Source organism: Chamaea fasciata, unplaced genomic scaffold, assembly GCF_029207755.1.
Source record: "Chamaea fasciata isolate MVZ Bird 193981 ecotype frontalis unplaced genomic scaffold, bChaFas1.0.hap1 SCAF_20, whole genome shotgun sequence".
NCBI lineage: Eukaryota > Metazoa > Chordata > Aves > Passeriformes > Sylviidae > Chamaea > Chamaea fasciata.
Window position 1 is genome coordinate 9,197,207 of NW_027094105.1, and position 22,017 is coordinate 9,219,223.

The following is a 22,017-nucleotide window of genomic DNA, read 5'->3' on the forward strand; positions in this document are numbered from 1 at the left end:
GCAGGATGCTGGAACACCCATTTTTGTCACTGGAGGAACAAAGTAATGCAACAACTTCCTGAGCAGACTTGAGGCAAGCAACCTCTGGCATTCCCAGGGCTGCACCACTCCTGTTCCTGCCTTGGAGGAGTCGTGGCTTCTCTTAGCTCGTGTTCTGGAGTGCTTGCTGCCACTACAAGGCCTCTCCCTGCCCTTCCCAGGAGGTGGCAGCCTGCAGAGTGCCAGGGCTGAGCTGGGTGCCACATCCAGGGGGGCTGAGGGGTCAGGGCTTCACACAAGCTCACTTTGTATTGGTTTGGAATCTTCCTCCTGCGGTATCACAATTGAAAATACACCCGGAGTTGTCATTTATGCAAATCACTAAACGTTAGCAATGTTCAGAGCTACTCAGCAGGCATTTCACAACTTGCCAGTGCCAGCTTGGGCCAGCTTAAATTAAAAAGTGATTCACCTTGTCTGACTCCTTCAATAAACCCTTTATAAATTGTTTTGAAGGCCTCTAAAAACAGAGAAGAATGTTGCTGGCAATTGGAAAGGCCCTGCAAGGTCAGAGTGTGGCAGGTTTGGGTTCACAGCTCATGGTAACTGGAGTTGCCTGTTCCCCTCTGAGGGGCTTCCCTGGCAGAGTTAACGTTGGAACCAGGGCTGCAGCGGGTCAGAGGCTTTGGGATTCCTGACTGCAGTGCTCCCTGTCCCTGGAGCCCTGTTCAGTGACACGGGAAGAGCCCTCAGGACTGGTGTTTGTAACCCAACTGTTCTGTGCTGCAGGTTAAAACCCAAGGCCTGGAAGAGAGACAAAAGGAAATGGAGAGTGCAGCAACCTTGCTTAACCTGGAGGTTGAAAATGAAATTAGGACGGGGTTTAAATCTTCACACTCATCTTCTCCAAAGACCTCGGAAGATTTGCAAGTATCTTTTGAAGGAAAGAAGAGTCTGCAGTGTGAGTGTGGTAACTCAGAGACTGCTCCCTTCACTGCTGCAGACAGACAGCTCCTCTCCTTGGAAGAAAAGTTCGATATTTCCAGAGTCTTCTTACTGGTAAAATGCTTTGGACAAGTGGCTGCTCCTGGTGCTGTGTTGGTCCCTGTGGCTAAAAGTGCTTTTCTTTTTTCCCTGAGGATGAGCAGTGGCGGGGAGAGGCGCTCCGGGAGAAGCTGCAGCAGCACGAGGACAGACTCAAGGTGCCACATCTCTGCCCCTCTCATTCCTTGGGCCCCTTCAGCACATGATCTAAACCACCTGGGGAATCCTCCTCCAGCTCGGGCAAATCCACCCTGGAATGACCAGAGAGAGGAGCTTTGGGTGGGAACAGTAAAAGCCTGGCTCTAGCAAGATGAGTAATTTTAATCGGCAGTTAATTGGAGTGTTCCAACGAGAGTCTCTCATTTATATCATCCTTTGGGCAGAGGAGTTAAGCACCACCCACAATCACCTGAAGGTCCAGGCTCAGATAGAAGGTGGCCAGCAACACAGAGTAACTCCCAAACCCTCTGCCCCCTGCTTGTGGTGTGAGACTCAACCTTCGGCCTTTAGGGCTGATTTACACAGTGCTGCCAATGCCTGGTGTGCCCAGCCCGGTGTGCCCACCTCGGTGTGCCCTTCCCCGGTGTGCCCACCCCAGTGTGACCCTCCTTATTGTGCCCTCCCCGTGTGCCCACCCTGGTGTGAATCTCCCGGTGTGTCCAGCCCGGTGTGCCCAGCCTGGTGTGCCACTCCCCATGTGCCCCTTCCAGGCGTGACCCTCCCAGGTGTGCCCACCTTGGTGTGACCCTCCCAGGTGTGCCCCTCCCAAGTGTGACCCTCCCCGTGTGCCCACCCTGCTGTGCCCACCCCAGTGCGACCCTCCCCGCTGTGCCCACCCCGCTGTGCCCACCCCAGTGTGACCCTCCCCGCTGTGCCCACCCCGCTGTGCCCACCCCAGTGTGCCCTCCCCGCTGTGCCCACCCCGCTGTGCCCACCCCAGTGTGCCCTCCCCGCTGTGCCCACCCCGCTGTGCCCACCCCAGTGTGACCCTCCCCGTGTGCCCACCCTGCTGTGCCCTCCCCAGTGTGCCCTCCCTGCTGTGCCCACCCTGCTGTGCCCACCCCAGTGTGCCCTCCCCGCTGTGCCCACCCCAGTGTGCCCACCCCAGTGTGCCCTCCCCGCTGTCACCACGCCGCGGTGTGACCGTGCCGTGCGTTGCAGGCGCAGCTGCGGCGCTGCCTGGCCAAGCAGGCCGAGGTGCTGCTGCGGGGGAAGCGGCAGACGGCCGGGAGCCTGCACAGCCTGCAGCGCCAGCTCCAGGTGCTGGATGACCTGGTCAGCGGCACTGCGACGGATTCCTTCCTCCTGCCCAGCGGCCCCAGCCTGGGGTCTCTTCACAGCGCTCTGGATGTAACTAAAGCTCAGGTAACGTTCTGCTGAGGAGCACAATTCTCACCTGGGGGGGGTTTAATGGTTCTTCTCTCACTGGGAGTTGTTACGGGCTCTCTCCGAGGCTGGGCAGGGGGTTCTGCAGGTGCTGACCGCAGCCTGCCCCTGCTCTGTGAGGAGCTGATGTCTTTGGGAAGGCTGAGCTTTCCTCACAGTGCTCTGGGGTTTTCACAGGTCCCCAGCAGGCTCGAAGTGCGCTGGGATCGCCAGTGCACGGGATCTCTCGCTGAGGGCAGACGTGAGATGTGGCTTCAGGCCAGTTCCAGCCTCCCAGAGACACGAGCGGCCGGAATGCTGAGGGACCACGGGGCAGCTATGGCTTCACTGCCCACGCTGTCCCTTCCCAGTGACAGCATTCCCGGGGCTGGTGTCCCTTCTGCTGTAGCTTTGTGTGTTGTGCAGAAGTGAGAGCTGCTGGGAGCTCTCCTGGGACGTGGAGTTCCTGCTGCACGAATTGTTGCCATCCCTGGTCTTTCAGGAACTTTCCTGGTTCAACTGTTCAGCCCCTTGGCTGAACCTCTGGGACAGCTGGTTCCACCCCAGCCTGGTGCCAAAGTCTTCTTTTGTAACGGTTTAAGGTACAAATGTTACTTGAAAAGTGGCTTCGCTTTAAAAGCAAAGCCCAAAGCACATCCACAGCTCAGACAGGGGCCCTCAGGTGCCACCTCTGAAGAGTTCTACCTCACTGGGTGAGCCTCGTCTGAGACAGCCTTTGCCACCACTCACAAACAGCTGCTGTGAAGGTTTTGTACATAAGTTGGTTTGTTTTTTGGGTTTTTTGGGGGTTTTTTGGGGTTTTTTTAAATATTTTAAATGTGTATTTAAACATATCCAAAGGAACCTATTTAAGTGTTCAGCTAGTGGCCAGTTTCCACTTTAAAGAGACCTCGTTACAAGGTCCGATCTGTTGCCAATGCACAGAGGTTTAAAATACCATTATTTTGGATACTTCCTTACAATAAACTTTTGTGGTTGATGCTTTTATCTGGGGGTGGTCGCAGGTTCTTTTCCTTAAAGCTGTTCTCCAGGACACTGATTCTGGCGCAGCCCTGGCCCGTGCCAAGGCTCTGAGTGCAGGAACGTGTCCAACACTGGCATTTCTGTCCTTGCCCCTCTTCCCCTCCTGAGGCTTGGCTGCATCACTGGTCTGAACCAGGCGGATACAGACAATGGCTTCTTAACTAGATTACAATCAACTTACTCTCTGCTTAGTAGAGGAAAAGCCACTGTGTAAATCCTTCAGGCAGCAGGACAAGGCAGAGGCCAAGACAGGCCAGTGGCCGTGCAGGGATTGTCCCAGCCCTCCCCACCCTTTCCCAGGGATGGGCTCTGGCACCAGGCTCAGTCTGGCCCTTTCTCATCCTCATTAAAGATAACATTTTTCTATGCAGCCATTGTCAAGAGTTCGCTGGGAACGAACACCACCCAGCCCTGCTTCCCTTAGAGAGCAGCTCTGGAAACCACTGGCAGATTCCTCTGGGAAGGAATGCCTGTGAAGTTTGTACCAAGCAAAGCCCAGGGTGAAGGTTGAGCACAAATCCCAGCACTCCAAGGAGCTCTCCCCCTCAGCACAGAGGGCCAGAACAAGTAACACACAGCAGGGAGGTTTATCTAGATACAGGTACTTTATTTACAAATATTTAGATTAATAGCATTGTTACATCAAATGAGGAGTACAGCAGTCCAAACAGATCCTTTCTGTGACAGAAACAATAAGACCTACTGTAACTTACTCTGGGAGTACAGGTATTGCACCTCAACAAGCTGTAGTCATTACAACACTGACTTCACATCAGCAGCAGGTCGTGGTCCCTGGGCAAACCCTGGTGCAGCCTTGGGTTAAGCAGGATGCAGGAGCTGGAGATCTTGAACATACCCATCTACTGAGGAACAGGAGTTAAAAAAGGACTAACCAGACAAAACAAAGGGACAGCACACGAGTTACCCAAATCCTATTGTCTGCACATTCCAGTTTTGGCTTTTATTTAACATTGACTGTACAATACTCTGGTACCACTGGTTACTTACAAGTCTGAACATTGTGGAGTTTTAGTGTCTAGAGAGGGATTTTCAGACTACTTTGTATTTGAAACCTTGCAGTAAGCCTGAAGTGGGACACTGTATCGTGGCTAAGCACTCACCCCCTTCCATTTTTAAACCTTGTGATGTTTTCCAAGTGAAGCTGCACATGGAGCCACAGGAAAACCCCACACGAGTGCAGCAATACCCCCACAGGCAGGGTCACCACGTGACACCCCCTCACACACACAGGCCAGGCTGTGGCACCCCAGGAAGGACGTACTTGAAGGCTTGAAGCAAAACCCTTTAAAAAAAAACAAAACCCCTCACACAGCTCTGTTAAAAAATACAAGAGTAGTTAAAAATCCCTAGAGAGCACAGGTTGTTCCAACTGTCCCGTTCAGCCTCTGCCCAGTCCCAAAGTTACAGGTACAAAAGCGGGAGGTGTGCGAGAGCCCGGCCACGGCTGAAGCCCGAGAACGCCAAAGAGAAGCAGGCAGAGCACTGCTGAGTGCACAGGGGAGCATTGCACAGTGCACAATGAGAGCCACGCCCCACTAGTGTTAATGTCTGTGTCCCCAGCACCACGGGGACCCCGCGAGTGACACCCAGCAGCTGCAGCCCCCGCTGGGCTGTGCTGCCACGGGGGCACAGAGAGCTCAGACTGTACAAACGGGGGGTTCTTACACGCTGCTCTAATGCCAGGCATAGTTTTCTTCATTAAAATCATATACACAGGATGTATTTAACTGTTAGCTCAGTTCCTTCAAATTTTATACATATTTACGTTCTGTTAACAAAGGTAAAGGATAAAAGTGGCAAAAAAGAAAAAAAAAAAGGACGTAAAGCTATTGAGCACGAGAATGAACAGATCGCTTCCCTGCGCCGCCCCGACCCCAGCACATCCCACAGGGAATTCTTCCAACAAAAGCACATCGTTACAGAGCCCCTCGCTACCATTGGAAGTCATTTCACAGCAAAAACTTATCCTTTACTACTGACAGCTCGAACAGTTAGAGGTGGGGAAGAAAGGCCAAAGAACCATAAAATAAACCATACAAGACAAAGCCCTGCGAAAGTGTAAAATCAGGAGTCCAGCATCAGTGCTCAGTTTAAATTATGTATCCGTGACACTATCACAAGGACAATCAAGGAGGAAAAAAAAAAAAAAAAAACCTTCTAGATTTACCATGCAGGAGAGGTTTTATTACTCTACTTGCCTTTGATAACCTGATTACATCTAAAGTTGTTTAGCAGTTTAGTACTGTGTTAAACTTGTCTCAGAGTTTTAATTAAACCCAGTAAGATGTACAGAAGACGGGGAAGCGGTCAAAAGCACCACTCCCTAGAGCCAGAGGTGAGGAGGGGTCAGGAGGAGCCACGGAGGGGTCACTAGCAGCCACAGCCTTCTCTCTGGGGCTGGGGTTCGCTCGTTAGCCGCCCGCCCTGCGGGGCTGACGGTTTGTGCTGTACGCCCGACTCGGCCGCGTTCAGGTCCAGGCTTCCGTCTTGGATGTTCTGGTAGATCTTCTTGGCGGCCTCCAGGAACGCGTCCTCCACGTTCTCTCCACTGCAAGAGAGCAGCAGGAGTTACTGGGGCTGCTTCTGCAGGGAGCTGGGCGGGAGCTGTCCCCCGCAGCTGACAGGCACCGTCCCCTCCTCTTCAGCCCCACAGCACAGCCCCTGGACACGGCAATTCCCTCCCTTGGCCACGACACCCACATCCAGGAATGAGGAATATGTGCCAAAGCACCGAGGAGCAAAAATAAGCCAAGGCACGGAGCCACGTGCACGGGGCGGTTCTGACAGAGGCTTAAGGACAAGGGAGCCACTGTGGATCAAAACGTCATTTTGTTACGAAGTTCTGTTCTGAGGGGTGCCTGGCGGCCCTGGAGATCTGCTCCCCAGTGACACAGCCAGCCCCAAGCATGGCACAGCAATTCTTCACTTCCCCGAGGGGCTGGTCACTGCCTACAGACCAAACCTGCAGCTCTGAACACCCAGGGGGAAGGAACCCTTCGGACACTGAAATAAGGCCTGAAATCCCAATCAGTTCGTTTGAATTCAACCAGCCTTTGCCTGGAATGCAGCCAGAGCTCTCAGCTCCAAGTTACTTTCAAGTCACAGCAAACAGACCAATGTGAACATGACCACAGCCAAGAGTCACTTACGTTTTTGCACTTGCTTCAAGGAACAATAAACCTGTTCAGAGACAGAGGTTTAACAGTCAGTGCACAACACACCTCCAAGAGCCCAAAAGCAGACACAGCACGACCTTCCCACTGCGTGCAAGACATTATTTAGTCCTAAAGAAGCTTTTGTGACTATGTTAAGGCATCAACACAAGCTGATTTCTAGAACTACGCACAGTTATCAGACTGCCTGAGGCACAGCAGGAGTTTGTACAAACAATTCCACCACTCTGGAAGTGTAAGCTTGCAGCTATCAATGCTGAGGATTCACTTTAACATCACTATCTTGTAGGAAATGTACCAGCTCAAGAGAAAAAAAAAAACAAACAACACACCATTTTCTTCAGCAAATTGTTTGGCTTCTTCATATGTAACATCCCTCTGTGCTTCCAGGTCTGCTTTGTTTCCTATGAGGATTATCACCTGGGGCAGGAGAGACAAAGTTAGTCTGGGAAAAAGCTTAGGAGCCTTTTCACTGCCACCTTCATTATTAATGAGACTTTTAAAAAAACCAAAAATATGCAGAGATTATCTAGAGAAGCCGTGCTCCTTCAGCAGAATTCTGCTCTAGCATTCCCCACTCTGGGAAAGCAGGAACAGCATCTCCAGCTGTCACTTTCCAAGGCTTAGGGTGTTCTCATGAGGTGAATCCTACAAAGCAGTGCTGCTGCTCTTTACTCGTCAGAGCTGCACCCTGAGCCACTTCTGTTTGTTTAGCCAGCTGCTAATCCAGACAACCTTTAGAGCTTTCTCATCAGTTTGGTGCTAAAGCATTTCAGAGGCATTGAGGAACAGGCTGAAGAACAACAGCTCCGTGGTATAGGCAGAGAGACCCAGAAGGATCTTCCCCCACAAAACCTGGTCAGCTTTTGCTGGAGATCCAATTTACATTCCAGCCTAAGGACAAGCATTCCCCTCATCACTGACACAAAGCAAGTCAAGGTTGGTCCAGATTTTACCCCAATTTTGTCTCCAACTACTTCAAACAGACCCTGAAAGGTGAGTGGCACAAGGAGACTTTTAGAGGAAGCCCTTTTGCTCCAGCTGCAGCAGGGAAGTGAATGACTGCACTCTGCAAGTGGGGACAGGAGCGGTGCAGAGCACACAGGCAGCTCCTGCACAGACCACTGCAGGGCTTTGCCCTGAGCCTCCCACCACTTGCTCAGGGAGAAGCAATCTTGCTTTTAAGCTAAATGAAGTCCAACTTACAGTATTTGGATTGGTGAGGTTCCTTGCATCTGTCAGCCAGCTGCTTAAGTGATTATATGTACTTCTTCTGCAGAGAATCAAGAGAGGACACTTTTAGCCTTTTATAAAATATTTAGGTGCCAACAGCACAGTCAGCATCCAAACATAGCAACATCCATCATCCCTGTTGTCCTCCCCACCTCAAGCCAGACAAAGCAGCAGCAGTGTGGGCTCAGACCACAAATTCAAGCCAACTTTAAACCCTCGGAGCAGCTCTTACACTGCCAGTGGAAAGCCAGAGCAATTCCCAGTGCTAGCACAGAGCTCTGCACACAGACAACGCTGGTGCTGCTTTGTACAGAACACATTAAAGGGTTTCCTGTCAAATGCTCTTACAGAACACAGTGCAGCAGAGCAGCACTTCAGTACCAAACTGCAGGAGGTCATGTTTTACTCCAGATTCACACAAACAGGAAATACACCTACACATGCAGGAAAAAACAAAGAGGTGCCTGAAGAATATCAAGAACAGCGCCAGAGGAAGATGAGAGATGTGTGAAAGCCGAAGTATTTCATGCTGCATCTGAAGCATTATTGTCAGAGCAGCATCCTCAGCTGTCACCTCAGGAGGAAGGCAGGAGGACCAGGTGAGGCTGAGGCCAGGCTCTCCCCACACCACGGGCAGTTCTGCACGTTCACTGCGGCACAGCCGCGCCCTGAGGACAGCCCTGCCCGGTGAGCTTCAGGGTGTTCTCCTGAGGCCTACAAAGCACTGCTGCTGCTCTTTACTCATCAGAGCTGCACCCTGAGCCACTTCTATTTGTTTAACCAGCTGCTAATCCAGACAATCTTCAGTTTTCTCATCAGTTTGGTGCTAAGGTGTTTCGGAGGCATTCAGGAACAGGCTGAAGAACAACAGCTCCGTGGGATGGGCAGAGAGACCCAGAAGGATCTTCCCCCACAAAACCTGGTCAGCTTTTGCTGGAGATCCTGCAAAACATCCCCTGCTGAAGAGCAGATCCTAAGGACAAAGCCAGCTCTTTCAAACAGCTTCAACACAGGCGGTTGCAGCCTGAAACGCAAACTCCTCAGGCTCATCAGCAGCGAGATCTGCCAAGAAAAGCCGCTCACATCCTTCCCTGCGTCTCTTCTGCAGCTCTGGAAACACTGGGGTGTTGAGGTAAGGTGTGGCAGGCATCACACGACAGGATGCTGCTCATGCAGACACACACAGAGCCAAGGGGACAGAGCAGAGAGCACATCCCAACCTCCCCAAGCAGCCCCAGAGCTCTGCCGCCCTTACCTGGTGATGTCGTAGACCATGAGAGCTCCCGCTGCTCCTCTGTAGTAGCTTCGTGTGACAGCCCTGAATCTCTCTTGTCCCGCTGTATCCCAGATCTGTAGTTTAATTTTTTGGCCACTAACTTCAATTATTCTTGTGCCAAATTCAACACCAATTGTGTGGGGACAGTCTGCCATAACTGTCACGAAAAAAGAAGAGCAAAGATGAGATCTTCCTACTAGGACAAGGTTTCCTTGCTGCAAAAATATGACCACCACAAGTTTTCAGTTCTCTTTATTAGATTTTCAGTCTCTAACAAAGCATTTTTACAGCTACAGTTCCCAAACTGCATCATTTCACCAGAAATAAATGCTGTGTTTCTGAGCTGCTGTTAGTTTTAAGAACAGTTATAAAATTCCTTGCCTTCTCTGCTGCTCTTTGGCCACACATATCAGAAGGCACCAAGTCAGCTGATTCCCAGTCTATCCTTGCAGAAGGTTAACTATTTTAATGCAGTAGGAAAAGATAATTTTCAGGGGATTACCAAGAAAGATACAGTTTAAAAGTCTTAAAGTTTAAATAAGTTGGTTCAGACAGGGCAACAGCATGACTGCCCAAGATAACATCAGTTTCATAAGTAGCTACAAACACACCAAATCAAACCCAAAAAAGCATTTTTCTAGTTATGATAAACTCATGTCAATAAGCTGATCTTTGAGGAAGATGAAGAAAACACAGACAGGACGAGGACCTACTGAGGCTACCCTGAGTTAGAGGGTGTGTCACAGCAGAGGTGTTTGGCGCCTTAGTTTGGCTGCACTGCTTTGGCTTGGTGCTGACAGAACATTCTCCTCATGGGCAACCTGAACACGTGCAAAATGGCATTTCAATACCTGGCTGATACTGCATTGCCATTCAAAGCAACAGCCAGAAATGCCTATTTCTACTGGGAAACAAACCTTTTAACTGCAGCTCCTACCCTCTTGTTAGCACAGCTCAAGCAGCACATGGTGATGGCTGCACTGAGAAATGCCTCCAGACTTACTCACTGAGTAACAGCGGCTGCAAACCCCAATGCAACACACACAGGGAAGAACTGAAGTTAATTCTTAATTAGTCATGATGTCATACATGAGAAAATGCTTTAGTTGAGAGAGACTGCAGCACCGTCACCCAGGGCAGGCCAAGTGTCCTGCAGGGCTGCAAACAAGGACTCAAAAATTATTCTTTTTTTTTTTTCCCTTTTGAACTCCTTAACAGCGCTAAAAACTCCAACTGCTGGTGATCAACCTGCACCAATACTGAAAACACGCAAAGTTCAGACAAGAAATTTCTCTTCGTCCGTATCAAAATCCCCAGAAAAGCTGTAAAATCAGATCCAGTCAGGTTTTGCCATTATTACATTGATATTTCTGCATCTGCTGAAGTCAGGCCAAAAATGTGACCCAGTACAATCCAAAGTCATACAGAGTAAGACAGGCACCAAAGTGAGCTCATGCATGATGCAAACAGGCAGGGAAAAGGGATGAAAATGCCAGTTAGAATAAATATCATGAACTGAAATACTCACACTTCTTTTCTGTGAATTGATGAAGCAAACAGGACTTTCCTACACCCATGTCCCCTGTTACAGAAAGAATAGTTAAATCATTGTTGCAACAAGCACATTTTCTTCCTCCCACACAACAAATGGCACAGAGACATTCATTTCTCAGGTCAGATGGGCAGTGTTCTATCCCTGGCTGTATCCTCCAGTTTATCAACTTTGCCACTGAAGCTCTGGCTACAGGTACAGCTTGCAAGGAAGAGCAGAACACTCAGGAAATAAGTTAATTTGTATTAATGATTTTATAACTGCATTTCACAAGGTTATAAAAAGTACTGCTGAAGAAACTGAAATGTAAAATACACTTGGTGTTTGCTACTGTCTCACTGTGGTAAGAACATCAAAAATACTGACAGCCATCCAGAACAGCTCAAAGAATTGTTTCATTTCTACTGATCCACTTGCACAATGCCAAGAGATCAAGATCTTTTAAGCACCAACTTTTCCTGAGGCTGAGGCTGTCACAGCAGCCTGATTTACAAACCTGTACAATAATACTGCAGATCATTTACACCTACACAAGGTCATTAACAATTAAACAATTAACAGCAAGACCAGTTCTTCCAGGACATTTGCAATAAATGCAATCCTTCGGAGTCCTTGACTAAGCAGCCGAGGAAGCTGCAGCTAAAAGCAACATTTAAACACAAAAATACAGCCTGACTGAGGTTTATGAGCCTCATGCAATGGCTTCCCATCAGCACTTGTGCCTTCGACATAAATTCTAAAACCTTTGAGATTAACGATGCAAAATGCTGCAGTAAATGTGCTGAAGCTGTAGGGAATGTGTTGATCTGTGGGGACTGAGGTGGGACAAGCAGAGGCTTCTCATGGATCCACACACAACACCCACAGGGGTGAGCCCACTGCTACTTACCAATGATGATGTACTTGAAGATGTAGGAATAGTTGTAAGGTGCAGTTGCCATTGTGGCACTGAAATAAAAAATAGAACACGTCAGAACTGATACTCGTTCCCTCAAGGGGACCCAATTTATCCAGTTTAGTTGATATAAACAAAAAGAATCCCTCCTCTTCCTCTCTCCCCCAATCACCCTTTCATTCTCAGTTCAAATCTGTGTAGTTCCCCACAGCCACAGCAAAGTTCCCAGGTTGTTTGCTCTGAGCCCATCAGTAAACCCTCCAAGCAGAAACACACTCCAGGGTAGAACTGATAATCAGTTTTATCCAGAAAGACTTGAAGCTGTTGAAGAGCTCAGTCCCTCCCTGCTCTGCACAGTCCCTGCCACAGCAGCACTCACCCGCCAAAGAGCTGATGTATGAACCCAAAATAAAATCTGACTCCAGCACAAAAATCTGAAGAGATTTAACAAAACCAGCAAGTTGGAACTATTACCTCACACTTTTGAGACTTGCAACAGCAACAAAGGAAGCAGTGCAGCTTGCAGCAAACAGCTAAGATCTCAAAGAATGCTGTAGTAACCTTAACTGGGGCCTGGGGTGCTGCCTGTCCATGCTGGAAAAGCAGTGCAAGCCACAAATCAGATGGTCAGGAAGTTGGTTAACATCTCTGTGGCTTTGTCAGCACAGCAAGGCTGCTGAGCAGTTTCTCTTTTTAAAAAGGCAGTCCAAGTACTTCTAGCATTCAGAATTTCCCCTAAATGTAGAGGGAATTAGAACTGGCTTTGGCTGTTTAAATCTGACTTACTAACTAACACATCAGCAAGGGCCAGATGTTGCCAGGTGACACTAAAGCTGGAAAATGCCTGCTTTTGTCCCAGGCTTGAAGTTAAACTGGACCCAGTGATGAGTTAAGTAGGAAATTTCTAGCAGGAATCCAGCACTTCCCTTGCTGCTCCTGCAGGGCAGCCAGCCAGCCATTACAAACACACGGTGCTCCTTACAAGGAACACTGCTGGAACCCAGGAAGATTTTCATTAGGTCATGTGTCATTCACATGACAAATGAAACCAACACTGGAAAGAAATACAGAGGAAAGCTTACAGGCCTGGGACTTTCTCAAAAGCAAACTACTGCACCTTGAAGCACAATTAATCCCTCTGAGTGAACTGCAGTCCTAAGAAAGGTGAACAAATCTCGTTCCCAGCACAGAGCCAGCAGCCTCCACTTCCCAGGGCTGAGATTGGAGGCAAACATGCTTATCTAGACCTTGGGGGGGAACAACTCCCCCAGCAGTTCAGGAGGTTTACTGAGTGCCAGGCACTGCTCTGTCCCTCCTCTTCCCTCCCTGCAGATGGAAACACCCAGCCCTTCCCTCCTGCAGTACACAGAGCACCTCGAATCCCTAGAAACACACACTCTTCTGCTAAGCCAAGTTTATTCCAAGATAGGAAATGAAGTGATAATTTTGGACGCTAATTCATCAAGCAAGCCAGCAGCTTTATTGCCTTCTTTCCTGCAAGATTCCAGAGTTACCAGCTTCAACAGGTAATTTTCAACAGCAGTAAATAAAGACAAGTCACTGCTCCATATTGAGCTCCAAAGGAATGTGTCACTGTGGAAACATCCAGTCCTTCAGGTTTCCTGGACATCTTCACACATTATGTTCTTTTCCTTCTGCAGCATGTCCCAGCACAGGAAACTGGGCACACAAAGCAGGTGCTCCTGCAGGACACTTCACCTGCCACCTCCTTGCTGGGCAGAGGCAGGAGCAGCACACTCACAGCTCCACTGAGGGCACACAGGGCTAAACTGGAGGTCTGTGAGGGAACTGGAAGTAAAAAAGCTTGAAAAAGCTGATTTATACATGTATAACTTGAGGAGGAGAGCAGGAACTGCCCTGTCTTCCACAGAAACCAGCTGGTGTTACAGCCACAGGACACCAAGGGCACCAATGTGCACCAGAGATCTCCTGGGCATTCTGAGGATGGAAATAGGCACTAACTGGTAAAAACCCCAACCAAACCAACCACCATGAACTCCAAGACAGGGAAGCAAGCGCTTGTGGCTGTGAAATCTGCCCAAGTCCTTCCCAAGAGCAGGAGGGCAAGGAAGCCAAGTGCCCCCAAACACAGGGAAGTTTCATGTTTCTGAGCACAAGGCTTTAGGGTATCACTGTGTGGCAAACACTGCTGGGCTGCTCTGCTGGTGCAGCCAGCAGGGAAATGCATCCTGCTGTCCAAGTCTGGAAAGTGAGGAGGACGTTTTTTAAAGCATGGACAAACTGGGAACTCGGTGCAGTCCCTGTCACAAACTGAAACTGAAGTGAGTCTCAAGTAGATCTTCACTGCTAAATATACAGCTCTGTGTTATTTGTCAGGCTGTTTCTGCTTGCTATGTCCATTTTAATTATGCCCTCCAAGTAAAAACGTCCTAACTAAGCTATTTCAATTTAAAAAAAAAAAATACTGGTATTACATTTATTCCAAGGGTCACATTACAGAAAAGATTCTGAAATACTCCAAACCATTAGTAAAGGTCAGGAATCTTTTCTGGAGAAGAGATGACTCCTTTAAATAAAAAAATCAAATAAAAAAGCCAAGCAATACTAAAACAACCAAATAACAAAATTTAAACACTCAAATTCCAATAAAGATTAGCAGGAATTCAAACTGTACTCAGATCTTGGGATAAAAGTGATATTCCACAAGGACTCTGTGCTGAAGGAGAAAACAAAAATGCAACCAACTAAGCCCAGAAACCCTGCAGAGAATTCAGCCTTGGAAAACTGACCAGCTCAGCACTTAATGCAGACGAAAGAAGGAAGCCCAGACAGGAACAGGGCACAACAGGGATCAGTAAATTCTAAACTATCAGCTCCATGTCAGTGCAAGGGCTCGATGTGTTGATAGCCACGATCCCTCTGCAGGAATTCTCTGTCCCAGCCATGAGAATCTCAGCCATTCCCATATGGAGCTTTCCTCCTGGGAGAGCAAGAACTGCAGGGCTGAGAGAGTCACACACAAACATGCCCAGCCCAGCCTCGGCCACTGCTGGCACCGTGCACCGTGACATCAAAGTTAATCAGCCATGAGTTTACTATTAACAGAAAGCACAAGTTTAGTCTGGGAGCCTGGCCTACCTGCCAGCCCTCTTCCAGGAAAGTCTGCCAGCCCAGTTTTGGCTCCCTGCTCCCAGGTAAGGCTGCCCTGGAGCCCAGAGCATTATTGCAGGATGGCCCCTGGCCAGAGGAGCTCACTGAGCACTGATTTATGCTCATTTCAAAGCCCTTACAATTCATTCCTGTATTACATTAAGACTGGAAATTTTACAGTGAGCAGTGTCCCAAATCCATTTCCCATTTATCAACTCCTTCCTTAGAGGCTTTTTTTAAAATATAAAGTTAAAGATGACCTTAATGAGACACCGGCACATCTACATCTCCTCCTCTAATCAACAAGCACTACACAGGTATTTAGAAATCTCACTGAAGCCTTATTTCAGGTATCAGCTACATCTGTACTCCCTGAGATAAGACTGTTCTGGGCACAGTGCTGTAACATTATCACAATATCAAACTGTAAATATCACACTCACACCAGCCTTTGTGAGACCTGTGCAGCTCCTTCCAGCTCAAGGACACAGTTTGAACTCTTCACTGGATGTCATTTGCATTGAGGAATTTAGTATCTTTATGCTCAACAAGAAGGAGGTGTGTTATGAAAGGAGACCAGAACGTGCATGCAGAGGGTTTGTCAGGCACTGCTGTGCTTCATCCATCAGCTGATGGATGCTCCCTGTGCAGGGATGAAAGAACTACCACCTTCAAGCTCAGCACTGCCCGGTTGTTGCTGGTTCCCTGCAGTCACACAACCACGGGTTAGTTACTCTGAAGCAAAAGGTGTTTTGCAGTCCATCAGGGCAGCCAGGTGCTCTGTGCACCATTCTCCAAGGATGTGCAGCAGGAAAAGCACTCACAGCTGAAGCTGCAGATTGACTTGGATGTTAATTAACAGACAGCATGAAGATTGATAAGGGGGAGGAGCTGGAGAGAGGCAGAATAGTTTCATTTCATAACTGCACTTTTCCCCTGATAAGGACTTTTGTCAGGCACACAGAACAATGTGGTTCCTTCAGCAGGCTGCAAGGAACGCTCTGAGTGCTGCAGTTAGGGTCAGCTGTAAGATCACAGCACACTGAGGGTAACAACACCTCTGTGATCAGTTCATTTATCCAAGTACTGGATTCCCAGAGGTGTGTTGCCCACAGCAAGCTATGGGGTCTGCTGCAATTAAATTCCACTGTGGTTCTCTGGCTTTCACACACCAAGGACACTCAGGTCCTCCCAAACCACACCAACATCTCGGCCCTCTTTCAGATGATGCTCCGCAGCCACCCTGCTCTGCTCATTTATTCCTTTACAAAACCCTGCTGAGCCTGATCCCTGAGGAGTCTCAGAGCTGCTGCAGCCTTCACACCTGTCTGACAACATCACTTGTTGCTGGCCAGCTCCTTACTCATCCCTCAGCTCGCCCAGAGTCACCCTGCCCAGCTTCCCCCACTGGGAATTCAGCAGAGCATCCAACCAGCACCAGACAGGGAACTGGGCTGAGCTGAGCCCCTGTCAGCTGCTGGCCAGGATCACTTGGCATTTCCCTTCCCACCTCCAGTTACTCTTCCCTGACAGCACAGGAGGCCTGCAGCCCTGCAGAGCCTTTTCCAGGCTGTTCCTGAGGAAATGCATTTGATAAATTCCCTAATCATGTAAAACACACGAGGCCTAGGAGGTTTTTCACTTCTTCCTCCTCCAGGAGAATTTCATTTTTTTTCTTCTTAAATCAAAGCTACATATCATGCTACCTTCCCTTTGTGACTTTCCTCACCAGCTCTCCAGTCACACCCACGTTGTCCTGCTTATCCTTCTACTGGTTTCACATCCTGCTTCATTAAGTTACTCCATTTTGCTCCCTAAACTTCCTGCATTTATGTGTGCACACCTCAGTTCTCCCTAACCACACCCCAGAGCAGAGCTGAGCTAATCACTGCCTACCTGTCCTCATCAGCTCCTTCTGCCATGTCCCCCCTCTCCTTTATCCACTTGTATTTCCTCACTTATCCCACTCTCCCCTTCCTACAGAACACTCCCACCTGCAGCACGTGTCTGTGCAGAGTTTGGGCCAGTACACACAAAACCACAAGAGTTTTCTGTCATTGCAGCAAATCAGAGCACTCTGGAGCCATCACCTTGGAACACACAAGTCACAGACATTTTAGGTAAATATTAACTAAGACCCACCTCCTGTTTCAGGAAAATGAGACTCAATCTTAAGCAGGTCTCATTAGATGCCCAGGAGTGAGCAGGTAATTTTAAAAGATTATTTACATTTTACATCCCAGTACCTCCAGTAGAACAGGTTTGTTTCCAAACTCTGTTGTCCTTCATAAGAATGCTTTTTTTTTTTCTCTTGTTATTCACGAAATTATAAAGGAAAAGAGGAACTGCTTCCTTCCACTCAGATTCATGACATTTTCAAATCCCCACAGGAAGCTAGCAAATTCCCATCTAAACCATATTAAATTGTGACATTTAATAATTAAATTCCCCAAGGTTTGTATTTTCTTCCCATTCCCAAGAAATGCCCAAGCGCAAGGGCCCCTGAGCCCAACCCATGCCAGGAATGAACCCCAGACAACACATCCCACAGGATAACAGCTGGCTCCTGGAACAGATGTGCTGACTCGGGGGTTGGTATCACTTAGGACACAGCCAACCTGAGTGAATCCTGTTCTGAAAAACATCCCAGCAGCACAGATCTACCGAGGCCACAGCCAGTAACCTCCAGGGCAGACACCCACCTCTGCCTGCCTTTAGCGCAAGGGTAATTCAGCACAACTCCAGTTCAACGCAAAGCTACCAAGAGATGTTGTAGATACTCAGTGTGCTGCAATCAGGCGATAAACAATTAAGAGAAAGAAAAGGATTTCATTGTTTAGCCCAAATAAGCTTTGACAAAAAAAACCCCACCAATCTAGAATACTTTCGCTGCTTTCTCAAATAGGAAGTGGCTTTTCCCTCAACCCTCAAAGCCATTTTTCTGTCAAAGTTCATGACGGCACACGTCAATATAATTAAAAGCAAAGATAACGCTGCACATCGACCACATATACGGTACAACATACACACACACACACCCTACGTGCAACTGCAACAGCTCGTAAGGGGGAGATGTAGAAACACATCCATAAAAACACCGCCCGTGGCCGGGTGTTCGGCGGCGGCGTTGCGGACACAGGGGCGGTGGGAGGCGGCGGTGACACAGAGCACAGCGGCCTAGTCCTGCCCGCGGCCTCCCCCCGCCCGGCCCCGCCGCCCCTTCCCCTCCCTGCCGGCCTCCGGCAGCGCCCTGGGGGCCGCACGGCTCCCGCCGGGCCTCGGCTCGGGGCGGCCCCGGCACGGAGCGGCGCCCACCGGGACCCGCCCCGGCCCGGCCGAGCCCCGCCGCGGGGCCTGGCGCTACAGGCCCGGCCGGGCGGGCGCTCCTGCCGGCCCCCCGTACCTGTGCTGGGGGCCGAGGGAGCTGTGCAGCGCGGCTGTGCGGGCGGTGCCCGGTGCCCCGCGGGCTCTGCGGCTCGGCTCGCTCCGGCCTCGCTCCGCTGCCTCAGACGCGGCTCCGCTGCGCCCCCATCACCCCCGCAGCCAAGATGGCGGCGCCCCTCGCACGGGGTTTCCCCTCCCACTCTCGACGGGCGCCGGGGCCGCACAAAGAGTGGGCGCGAGGGCGCCGCGCCGCGGCCAATCACGGCGGCCGCTGCCCGGCGGGGCCGCGCCCACCCCGGCGGCGTGAGGGGCGTGGCCGGGCGTGGCCGGGCGTGGCCGGGGCGGGAGCGCGCGCGGCGGGGCGGGGCCGGGGCGGGGCCGCGCGCGGGGCGGGGCGGGGGCGCGCGCCCTCAGGCGGGGGAGCGGCGGCGGCGCCTCAGGGCGGAGCGCGGCCTCAGGGCGGAGCGCGGCCTCCGGCGCCTGCAAAATCCCGCATTTCCGCGATTTTCCCCCTGCAAAAGTGGCGGTGACCCGCCCCGGAGCCCCAGCTCGCCAGGAAATGGTGCGAACAGGAACATCCCGGCTCGCTGCAGGTACGGGGCTGTAGCACGGTGTCCGGCACCTCTGAGGGGCCTCAGAGCCCCGCGTCTCTCCATTAACATCATCCGGTGCTTTGCCATGTCCCGTGAAATGCTCCAAGTTGTTAATTTGGGCTGTGATTATTTTCAGTCGGCTTTTTAAACACTTCTGGCACGCGATGCTAAAGACCTAAAACCACGACGTGCTGCCCAATCTCACAGCTCACGGGATTCAAAATATAAATCGGTGATTCAGGAGATGTAAAACTGTATCAATAAATTTCCCCGAGAAGGATTTTATTTCAGTCCCACACATTATGGAAAGCATCGAATTCTGTTTGGTGTCAGTGTTCAAAGATTGAAATTGCAGTTTTCTCACTGCCGTAGCATTTCTATGGAAGTATTTTTCCACAGTGGGCATTTTCCATCTCCATTGCTGTGACATTACTAATTCCATTTTCTTAGTGCAGCAACGTCCAGGGAGTCCTCTGCTTTCCATGAATCAGCCACCTCCTAATTATTACTCAACCTCTACCAGGGAGAAACTGCGTGTCAGACACGCAGTCCATGTCATCTGGGCAGAAACCTCATAGAGTGAAAAGCACCGATGAAAAAACAATTAGAATTTTTTTTCCCCCTTCATCTGAACACTAAATAAGTAAATCTCTGAGTGATAGAAAGCGAAGATTCAATAGAAAAGTACAAAAATCTGCTGGCAACGTAGTACAGATGTAGGACTCCTGTCAGTTATTGTCAGGGTTCTAACTTCAAAACGGGTAACACAGTGCAACAGAACCTTTTCAAGTTTTGCTAGACCTTATATGGAGTGACTTTTACTAGAAAAATAGGTCGAAACAAGCCAGTGAGGATGATTTCCACGAGAGGGAGTCTTTAAACGGAAAATGACCTGACTCTTGTGACACAGTTGCAGTCTGGTTTACTGACTTGAAAAAAAAAAAATACACTTCCCTGGTATTGCCCCAAATATTATTCTATTAACACAGATTATTCTATTACCACAGATAAATATTATTCTATTAACACAGACACTGTGATGAGAGGTTTTAAAATTCAGAATCCTCCAAATATCACACAGGAAAATACATCAAGGACTTTTCTATCTGTGCTCCAGTGTTGGTAGAATCAGGCAAGCAGCTGTTTGAGCTTCCCTGTTTTTACAAGATGGAATTTGTGACAGGCAATTCTTGCTGTTATCCATGGGAAGGGCAATGGGTGCACTGGGTGGGAGTGGCTGAATGGAGCTGCAGCTTCTTTTTGTGAAAAAATGAGTCCTACTCTCTTGGAAAAATTTATAAATTTAATCAAAATTAAAAATAGACAATTAGGAGAGGGTGCTTGGCACAAGGCCTGCCAGCAGCACACACACCCTTTCAGACTTCTGTCTTTTAAGGACCCCTGTGTTGTATATTAATAGATCCTTATGCATGAAACATTCTCTTGAGCTCTGTTTCAAATATCCCCAATCATCTTATCTAGTAGATTTATTTGCTCCATTCTGTCTGGTGACATGAGTCTCGAAATCTTTTTCCTGAGGTTTTCTGGTTTTTTGGTTTTTTTTTTTTTATTTGGATAAGAAAACAGGAAGTTAGCAGTCTCTAGGAAGGATTAAAACCCCCATACCTTCTGGCTTGGTCAGTTTAGATGTTACAAAGAAGAGAGAAAAAAAACAACCCAGTCTTTTTACTGTTAACCCTCTGGTACAATCAGAAAATACACATTCATCACCTTTCTAAACTCTATTAATAAAACATAACACAGTACGATGATACATCTAATATTCATGTTAATATTTGCCAAAAGCCAACTATATAAATGCATTTATAATATTTTCCTGGGGAAATTCCCAGCAGCCCTTTTTCCCCCAGGCTTCTGGGGCTCCCCGTGGGGTTTGCTCACCCCACTGATCCCCAGTCACACTCACAGGTTGGCACTTCCCCCTCCAGTGCCCATGGACACACCTCCAGGATTGCCCAACAGCTCTGAAAATCACTCTCATCTGCAGCCTGGCTTGTGGGGAGTTGGAATTGTGAACAGAAATGAAAAGCAGTCTGGGGACAGAATTACTTCTGTTTCTTACCTGTAACAAAATTAAAAGCCATTACCTAAATGTGAGTAAGAATCAGCTTTTTAACTGAAATCCCCAAATATATTTTCTGTAAAACTGCCTTCCTTTCTGGGCTTATATAAAAGGCAATACAGATTTGCTTCAAAACTCTTGGATTTGAACCATTTTATGTGCTCTGCTCAAATATTCCTACTAAATTTAAAGTTCACAAAAGCTATGAGCGAGAAGGATGGAGCAACAGCATCTGCATTTCTTTGGTTCTGTATTCTTGTGAGTGCCTGAAAGCCTGCAGCGGTTTTTGCACAACAGTTACTGAGAAAGGGCTGACTTCAGCCCATTCATTGTGAACATCTGGACAGAACCTAACAGCAGTAATTAAAACCCACTAAATTGGTAACAATACCAAACTGCCAGGGCTGGAATCCTCCTCTCTGGTCCCACCCTTCCCTGTGGATTTCTGCTGGGTCAGTCCCCTCTTGAAAAGCCTTTTCCACGTGTCTCTTTCTGAGGTCTCCGTCGAGAGAACAGAATCCAAATTTTCTGGTCACATGAGCCTTGCTCTTGGGTTTATTTCTGTACCACAAACCCCAGGAAAAGTAAAGGCTCCGAGTTAATGCAGCTGATAGAAGGTTTGGGGATTTTCTTCTTTGCAAATAAATTACATAGAGGGATTTATAGGATCTGCTTCCTCCTTTGGAATGCATCCTTGTAAAAGAATAAATCTAAATATGATTAAATTAAACATCAGCATGGGATTGAATGGAATTTTTTATCTGCAGCCCTGTGGACAGCAGTTAGCAGGCCAGACTGTCAGAATTTAAAGTGTCAGGCCACAAACAGTCCATAAAAGGCAGCTAAAATCAGGTTTGTCTGTCTGTCTTGTTCCCCTGAACCCCAACTTCATCTTCTGGCTTTGCTCAAGTTTCTCTAGACAGGGGCAGGAGGGAGAAACACGGGGTTTTTCAGGAACTGGTTTGAAGTACACTTCTGTGGGAGTTGATCACGTAACACTGGCTTGGTCACAGATGACTAACGGGTCTTTACATGTATTTTATTTTTGAGTTGCCCAGTTCTCCTTTCATCTCTTACCATTTCAAGTTTTTGGTGTCTGTAGAAATGTTCCTGTGGTCAAGTTTGGGTGTTTTTTTTAGTTCCTTCTTTATCTTTTAAGTTCCTTCATCTCATGTAAAACAGGCAACCCAAGGCCATTGGCACTTCTACAGCCTCAAAGCTTCAAATTGAACTGATGTATGAC

At 48.8% G+C, this 22,017-nt stretch overlaps 2 protein-coding genes across 5 annotated transcripts in view; one reads left to right on the top strand and one right to left on the bottom strand.

The window, feature by feature from the left end:
* The window catches only part of CNTRL (centriolin), a 28,371-nt gene extending 24,975 nt beyond the window's left edge, over positions 1-3,396 (top strand). For all 4 annotated transcript variants that reach the window (XM_066201066.1, XM_066201064.1, XM_066201065.1 and 1 more), the window contains 4 exons: positions 769-1,038; positions 1,119-1,181; positions 2,185-2,388; positions 2,587-3,396. In XM_066201066.1, coding sequence (XP_066057163.1) covers positions 769-1,038; positions 1,119-1,181; positions 2,185-2,388; positions 2,587-2,820 — 771 coding nt within the window. In that variant the 3' untranslated portion in view covers positions 2,821-3,396. The remainder of the gene's footprint in view (positions 1-768; positions 1,039-1,118; positions 1,182-2,184; positions 2,389-2,586) is intronic.
* Positions 3,397-4,018: 622 nt separating this feature from the next.
* RAB14 (RAB14, member RAS oncogene family) lies at positions 4,019-18,302 on the bottom strand. The gene is made up of 8 exons (XM_066201051.1): positions 18,118-18,302; positions 11,577-11,635; positions 10,664-10,717; positions 9,115-9,292; positions 7,833-7,899; positions 6,959-7,046; positions 6,603-6,633; positions 4,019-6,001 (listed from the first exon to the last, which is right to left on the bottom strand). Exons 2-8 carry the CDS (start codon positions 11,626-11,628, stop codon positions 5,824-5,826), a joined length of 648 nt encoding a protein of 215 aa, XP_066057148.1. The 5' UTR covers positions 11,629-11,635; positions 18,118-18,302; the 3' UTR covers positions 4,019-5,823.
* Positions 18,303-22,017: the final 3,715 nt, after the last annotated feature.